This window comes from Emys orbicularis, chromosome 8, assembly GCF_028017835.1.
Source record: "Emys orbicularis isolate rEmyOrb1 chromosome 8, rEmyOrb1.hap1, whole genome shotgun sequence".
Taxonomy (NCBI): domain Eukaryota; kingdom Metazoa; phylum Chordata; order Testudines; family Emydidae; genus Emys; species Emys orbicularis.
The window spans coordinates 70833937-70841696 of NC_088690.1; the positions used below are offsets into that span (position 1 = coordinate 70833937).

General features: G+C 48.6%; 1 protein-coding gene across 1 annotated transcript; it reads right to left on the bottom strand.

Annotated features, from left to right (window-relative positions):
- Nucleotides 1-2427: 2427 nt before the first annotated feature.
- CCDC190 (coiled-coil domain containing 190) lies at nucleotides 2428-6694 on the bottom strand. The gene is made up of 3 exons (XM_065409000.1): nucleotides 6520-6694; nucleotides 5131-5260; nucleotides 2428-3037 (listed from the first exon to the last, which is right to left on the bottom strand). Exons 1-3 carry the CDS (start codon nucleotides 6692-6694, stop codon nucleotides 2428-2430), a joined length of 915 nt encoding a protein of 304 aa, XP_065265072.1.
- Between the last annotated feature and the right edge of the window lie 1066 nt (nucleotides 6695-7760).

Consider the following 7760-nt stretch of genomic DNA (forward strand, 5'->3'; position numbering starts at 1 on the left):
ACCCCTGACTTGTAGCAGCCAGTCCTCAGCCTAACGCGAACAACCCTGCAAGGCCCCAGATATTGTGAACCCCCTCGGACCAAAGAGGCAACACTAATTGGTTTAGTGTACTTAAGTTGTATATAAGACAATTAAATTCACATCCAGCCTAATATTTTGAGTCTCCTGGATGGGCCGAGGGAGGCGAAAACTCAAGGCACAGATTGGAAAAGAAATGTCCCATACTCTTGTTCTCAGCTGGCAGGAATATTCTATCATTTATTATTTGTATTATCATAGCACCTACAAGCCCTAGTCATGGACAAGGACCCCATTGGGCTAGGCAATGTACAAACAGGCCACAAACAGTCAATCCCTGCCCCAAAGAGTGTCACAAGATACAAACATGGCTGCATCAGAAGAGCATGCCCAAGTCCTGCCTCTGGACACCAGAATCAGATCATTAGGGGTGGAGGGAAAGCCTTCCCTAGTAGTTAGAGCTTTGGGGTTCAGGAGAGCTGGGCTGATCCTCTGGGTAACCTTCAGCATGTCACTTAACCTCCCAGCCACAGAAAGATTTTTAAACACGGCCACAGGCTCCTTCCAACTGCTGCCTATGCCTGCAGCTGTCCGCAGAGAGAGTCCCTGCAGAACCCTGTGCCTGGGCCCAGGCCAGTAGGAGCAGCACTGCATGGGCATCCCCACATGGGGCACACTGCACCCAGGAGGGCATGGAATGTGGCCTGGGACTTGCAGAGCCCCAGATCTTGGATGATACTCTGGGTGGTTTTGGGTGACTGGGAACAGTGAGGAGATGCTCCACTTCATTCCAGAGGAGTGAGATCCACAGGTGGTCTGAACTCCCCTGCTCTGCCATTGCAGGGTTGCCATACACCGTGTGTACTGCATCAGTGAGACCATTACCAGACACTGTGTCCCTTCTGGGGCCCACACCTCTACAAGGATGCTGAGATGCTGAAAGCGTTTGGAGAAGAGTCGCGAGACTGATTTGAGGTCTGGCAATCCTGCCTGTGAGTGAGTGAGAGAAATTCAGCTCAATCTCTTTAGCTGATCAAAGAGAAGAAGGTTAAGAAACCACTTGATTATGGGCTACCAGTACCTCCATGGGGAGATGATTTCTGAGAGAAGAGGGCTCTTCATTCTAGCAGACACAGGTAAAATGAGAGCCAAGAGCAGGAAGTTGAAGCTAGATAAACTCTGATTGGGAGAAAGTGGCAACTTATTTACAGTGAGGGTAAAACACCTTCCCAAGGGCTGTGGTGGATTCTTCCTCAGATGAAATCTTTCCGTCAGGAGGTGGTGTCTCTTTCAAAAAGCTAGGCTGTAGCTCAAGCAGAAGCTATGGGCAGTAGCTGGGCGAAATTCCCTGGTCTGTCTTAGAAAGGTCAGACTAGATGCCCTAGTGGCCTTAGTGGCTATAGATATTCAGGCCTGTCTGCAAAGGCCTATACTTTAAGAATTTAGGTGTATTCTTATCACTTAGCTAGTTATAGAAGTACAAAACAAGAATCAAAATCAGTCTGCCTGTTTATAGGCCTTCTCTCACTATGATAGTCTAAGGCCTTGTTCTTAGGCTAAAGTCTTTAACTAAGCAGCAGAGGCAACCATAAACTGGGAAGCGAAGGGTCACGGTCCTCACCAGTCACACTGGCAGTTTTGGGCTGTTAAAAAGGTGATCCAATCTATCACCTCCAGAGAAAGGGAAGAGCCTAGAAGATTTAAAGAAAACTTATTTTGATAGCATCCTGTCTGGCAAGAACTCACTTATCAATAGTTGGGGTGTGAAATCCTCATTTCTTTGTTGTTCTATCACTGTAGTCTCCATTTCCCTATTGTTTGTCTGTATAATTTCTGTCTGGTTCTGTGATTGTTTCTGTCTGCTGTATAATTAATTTTGTTGGGTGTAAACCAATTAAGGTGGTGGGAGATAATTGGTTAGATAATCTTGTTACAATATGTTAGGAATGGTTAGTTAAATTTCAGTAAAATGATTGGTTAAGGTATAGCTAAGCAGAACTCAAGTTTTACTACATAGTCTGCAGTCAATCAGGAAGTGAAAGGGGGGAATTGGAATCATGTTTTGCTAAGGGGGGGAATGGGAATAGGGAATGGGAACAGGGACACAGTCAAGGCTCTGTGGTGTCAGAGCTGGAATGGGGAACACTAAGGAAGGAAATTGGAATCATTGCTTTCTGGAAGTTCACCCCAATAAACACTGAATTGTTTGCACCTTCGGACTTCGGGTATTGTTGCTCTCTGTTCATGCGAGAACGACCAGGGAAGTGAGCGGGTGAAGGAATAAGCCCCCTAACACTTACAATCTACAACTTTATAACCCCGGCTAGCTGGCTGTTCCAGACAGCAGGGCAGACCACCTTTTCCTGTGGCTGACCCTCACAAGCCTCCCTTAGGGGAAGGAGCCATCATTCAGGGTTGTGCTGCTCCTGGGGGGCTGGGGTCTAAGCTGTTTTCATGCCCAAAGATCTCTTGCAGGCTGAGTTCCTTCTCTGAGGCTGGAATGCCCTTGTGCCGGATATACCGGGCCTTCCTGGCTTCCGCATACAACTCCAGAAACCCAGGCCTGCTGTGCATGGGTCTGAGGTGGCTTCTGTCGGGGGCATATGGATCTGTATCAGAACTTAGCTTCTCGTGGCCAAGGGAAGGCTTCCTTCTCTCTGTGCAGCTAGTGGGCTTGGGCATGGTGTCACTGCCATCCACATCGCTGGCCTCTGTCTGTCCACGGGGCAGCACTGTGGGGCCTGTACCCAGGTCTCCTTGGCTGTTGGTTTCTTCCTGCTCTGCTGGATTGGCAGAGGTGCTCAGCCGCCTAGCGATGGAATGCCTGAGGTCTGACAGGCTGATGTCTGTGATGGAGCTTGCAGCTTTGGCCTGGGTGCGTGTTGAAGTTGACCCATGCCTTCCAGAGGACTCCTGCCCCGCATCATCCAGGACATCATGGTCGCATGTCTGATGCTGCAAGGGTGATTGGGCTGCCTGTCTGGGTCCCTCCATCTTGGGCAAAGTACTTCTCGGTGCTCTATAAAGGAGGGAAGAGAGAGGGGTGGAAACCTGTGCAGTCACTAACCAGCAGCTTTCCCTTAATCACCTCCCTTTGCTTGCCATCCTGACCCCAGAGACCAGCTGCTCTGCCCACCCATCGTGGTTAGCTGCTCTGCCAGGTGAGTCTCCTTCACGGAGCCGTAAGCACAGGTGTGTACCTGGCGTGGGTCACTCCCCTCCCTGACACCTGCCCCTTCTGCAGTGAGAGGGAGACCCTGATGCATGTCTACCTGGAGTGCGCCACGCTGCAGCCCCTTTTTCTGCTCCTCTAGAACCTTCTCCTCAGGCTCTGGCTGCACTTCTCCCCGCACCTCCTGCTCTATGCACATCCCATCCGTGGCCCCATAAAGTCACGAGACCTCGCCAACTACCTCCTGGCGCTGGCCAAGGTGGCCGTCCATTGCACCAGGAGGAGGCTGTTGGATGAGGAAGTGCTCTGCACCTGTGGGGCCTATTTCCGTTCCTCTCTCAGGTAACATCTCTGGGCAGAGTTCCTCTGGGCTGCATCCGCTGGCTCCCTCGATGCCTTAGAGGAGCAGTGGGCGCTGTCCAGGGTTCTCTGCTCACTGTCCCTCTCTGGCTCCCTGCTTATGATTCTGTGACCCTCACTCCCATCCTTGTTTTTCATTAGTTGTCCCCGGCATTCACTAGAGTCCTGGATCCAGTAGCTCTTCCCCTTAGGCTGGGGGAGGGACCTTCAGCTGTGGGCGGGCTTGTGCCAAACCACCTTCCCAGGACTTCAACAAGTGCTCTGCCAGGTGAGCCCAACAGGACTCCTTCAGCCAAGATTCCAGATGCTCATATATACAGGCTGGGCATTGCTCCCTTCAGCCCAGACAGGCCATATGTTTCCAATAAAAATTTTTTTTTTTTTTTCAAAAAATGGGGACTTATCCGCAACGCACACACATTTTTTGCAAAGAGAGTTTGTGTACAGTAACATTTTTCATTGTTTGAAAAAAATATTGAAGTGAAAAATGTATTTAAAAAGTACAAACATTTTTGGGTATTTGCTACATTTTTTTGTTTCAAAATTATTGTAAAATGCCCACTTAGTATATTTTACTCTCTCCCTGCTGTTTTTTCACTGAAACAAAGGAGGAAAAGGTTAAAAATGAAAAGAAAGTGAGAAAATAACACATTTTTTCACTTCATTACTTTTTGCACTGGCAAATATGAGAAAAAAAACCCCCAAAAGTGGAAAACCTGGGGTGTATGAAATCCTCCATTTCCCTTTCTCTGGTCACTGAGTGTGACAGATTAAACAACATCAAGGGTTTGTTTCTTGTCACTTTTTGCTGCCTCTTTTCCTTTTTTCCTCTCTGTAACTTCAAAACACTCTCAAGCTTTGACAGGAATTCAGTTTGCCCTTTGCTGCTCTGTCCCTTGCCAAAATCAGGGAAGTTTTGAAATTAGTGAGCGGAAAAAGGAAAAACGCTACAGGAATGAGTGACAAGCAGCTATGCCTCCACCCTGCCCCTCCCACATTATTAAATTTATTGCACTCGAAGGCAATGGGGGGGGACAAATTTGAAATTTCAAAAATCCAAAATTTTGAAGTTTTAAAAATTCAAAGATTTTTGAAAACTGTCATGAAATTAAAAAAAAAACAAAAAAACTATGGCTCCGTTTCACACCCTGTGACAAAGGGACAATGTCACCATTTCAACATGTTTCATGAACTTGCTTTTCCAAATTCTGACCAGTTCTGTTAGTCAGTAAGTGCCATCAGAAGGTTTCATGTGGGGCTAACCTCCGTCAGGACAAGACACTCAGCCTGGGATAACCTCGTCCAGTCTGGGAGTTACCCTCTGTTCCCTATCCCCCGTCTTGTGATGAGCATCTCCAGCCATAGGCTGCTCAGCATGTTTGTAACCATTTAACTCCCTCTTGCCACCCACCCTCATCCACCCCGAGGCTTACTCTACCCAGGGGCAGGAGATGGCTGCAGCACTCAGTACAGTCCTTGCCCCTGCCTGGTTGGGCACTGTGGTTTAATGGACATTTGTGTGTGGCGAGTGACTCGGGTTGCCAGGCTGCAGAGAAAGGTTACATTACACACATCCTTACCTCAGTTGCTCCACTCGTCTCTTGCTGTGCTGCTGCCCTGACGAAGTGGGGAGCATGGGCAGAGCTGGCCTTTTACCAACCTCCTGGGAGAGGTCCCCGAGAGTCGCATGGGCCTTCTTCCGGGAATTGCCTAGGACATGAGCAAACACTGATCACTAATCGTGGAGAACGCTGGGGAGCAGCACAGGAGAGCCTAGAGCCCACACAAAGCCACCCCTAGAAACGCACAGCTACCAAGGCATTGCTGAGGGCCAAGCTGGCTGGCTGGAAATCTTACCATCCATTTCACCCTTCCCTTTGGCCACCTCCACACGCTGTGTGCAATCCTCTCTCGTCACTGGGGCTTTCACCTGCGTCTCCCACCCTCAGCTGTATGTTTTTTCCCATGCCGCCCCTAGCCACTTGGCACAGCTGTCTAGTTCTCCCCTGCCAGGTGCTCTCTCCTCCTTAAAACCCAGCCGTTCACACAGTCCCAGCCCTCCCCATTCTCATTGCCAGTGCTCTCCCTCTTGGGCCTGATTGTTTGCCTGGGCAGTCTGACAGTGCCTTTGGGCACTGGCTTAGCCAATGTTTGCAAAGTAGCATGAACATTTATGATGGCACAGAAGCGATTTTGAAATCAAGTGATAATTCATAACTAAACTCAGACACTTATGCCAACCGTGTATGGCACCAATGGTGCCATGAACAAACTTCCCAAATAAATCTAGCTACAGTATAAAAGTAGAGCAAACTTACTGTTACCACCAACCCCCCACACCCCTGGTTTCACTTGGTCTGGCGACATGCCTGAAACCTAATTGACAGCCACATCAGGGAGGGATAGCTCAGTGGTTTGCGCATTGGCCTGCTAAACCCAGGTTGTGAGTTCAGTCCCTGAGGGGGCCATTTAGGGAACTGGGGTAAAAATCTGTCTGGGGATTGGTCCGGCTTTGAGCAGGGGGTTGGACTAGATGACCTCCTGAGGTCCCTTCCAGCCCTGATAGTCTATGATCTTCCAGAAACATTGCCTCCCCTTTCCACTTACACCCCCCAGCAGCTTAGAGTGCTGCAAAAATGCCCTGATGTGGAAATGCAAAGGCTGCGTGATCTACTCATATACCTAACCTATGAATGGAACCGATATTGACACGAGCAAGTTCCGGCGTGGAAGACAGGCAAGTGCAGTACAGCTACGTAGCACAGATACCAAATATCCCAGTCCAGTGGCTCTTTAACTGGCCCTTTCTGCAGGTTGCCTCACAGATTCTCTCCTTCACTTGCACTTCCCCCACTGCTTGGATTGCTGAGCAGGATCTCTTCTTACTGCATGTCTAATTTTGGAGGGTTTCTTTGTTACTGGTGCTGGGCTGGGGGCTTTATTTGGAGGAGATGGGAAAGGAGCCTCACCTTGTTGCAGTTTCTGTAGCTCCTTCTGGATCTGCCTCTGCTCTTTGATCATTGAATTCATTTGGTAGAGTCGTGCTTCCTCTAAGTCCTGCAGCCCATGGCTGAGCCGGGCTTCAGCCCGCTTGACATCCTGTCTCTCCAGCTCCCAGCGCCTGGATGGGTCTCCCTCTGCCATAGACCGATGTATGATGCCGAGAGCTGCTCCCCTCCTAGGCTGGGAAGTCCCAGATAACAGCACAGCACCACGGAAGGGACCTGTCAAGGCTGATTTCCCACTCTGGCACTTCGAGTGCAGGAGGTGGGGGCCTGCAAGGATTCGAAAAATTAATACTGGCCACTCCAGGCTTGTATTAAACTCCCAAGATTACAGCTTCTCTCTGACCTTGGATGGGTAGATGCTGCCACCACCCAAAACCCCTTTAGACCCAGGAAGGCGCACTTGGGAATTCCTCCCTGTGGGGTACCCTCAAGCCTCTCCCCCCCCCGGGAATTGCTGAGAAAGAAAACAAAGGAAATCAGCTGTTGCCACCAGCTAATTAAACAGCATATGCACAAACCTCTTAGGACACAAAAATCCTAATCCTGTTCTTAAAAAAGGTAAATTTTATTAAAAACAAAAAGAAAGAAAATACATCTGGAACTTAGGCTATTGCTAGATTTTAAAAAGAGCAAATATAATAATTAAGCATCAAAAATGTTTTTCTTGAGGTCCAACTTAATGGTTACAAGCAAAACAAAAGCATTTGGGGGTTAGCACAGAGAAGTCCACAAGCCATAAAGAAATAAAAGAGATAAACCTATTCACATCTTCCTAGACATTTCCTGATCTACTTACATATCTGGGGTTTCAAATGAGTAGTTTCTAGGTATGATTTAATGATTTTCCATACCTAGCGCAAGCTCTTACAGCATAGTCCAGCCCTGTCCCGGCTCTCCGGGAGAACAACCACACACAGACAAAAGTGGAGTCTTGTTTCAATTTTAAAAAGTTCTAGCCTTCCCATTGGCTCTTTTGGTCAGGTGCCCACTCACTTCCTTATACCTATGCATGCAGTCAGACTTTTTAACCTTTTACAGGTAAAGCAAGTAGAGAACAGCTACCAAGAAGGAGGAGGAGGAGAAGGACCTCGGAGTCCTGGTTGATCGCAGGATGACTATGAGTCGGCAATGTGACGTGGCTGTGAAAAAAGCTAATGCGATCTTGGGATGCGTTAGGAGAGGTATTTCTAGTAGGGACAGGG

Coding starts and splice junctions, on each gene's coding strand:
- CCDC190 (XM_065409000.1), bottom strand. CDS start 6,694: ATGGCAGAGGGAGACCCATCCAGGCGCTGGGAGCTGGAGAGACAGGAT. Junction 5,261..6,519: donor GCTACAGAAACTGCAACAAG/GTGAGGCTCCTT, acceptor CTCATGTCCTAG/GCAATTCCCGGAAGAAGGCC. Junction 3,038..5,130: donor AGACGAGTGGAGCAACTGAG/GTAAGGATGTGT, acceptor CCTCCTTTATAG/AGCACCGAGAAGTACTTTGC.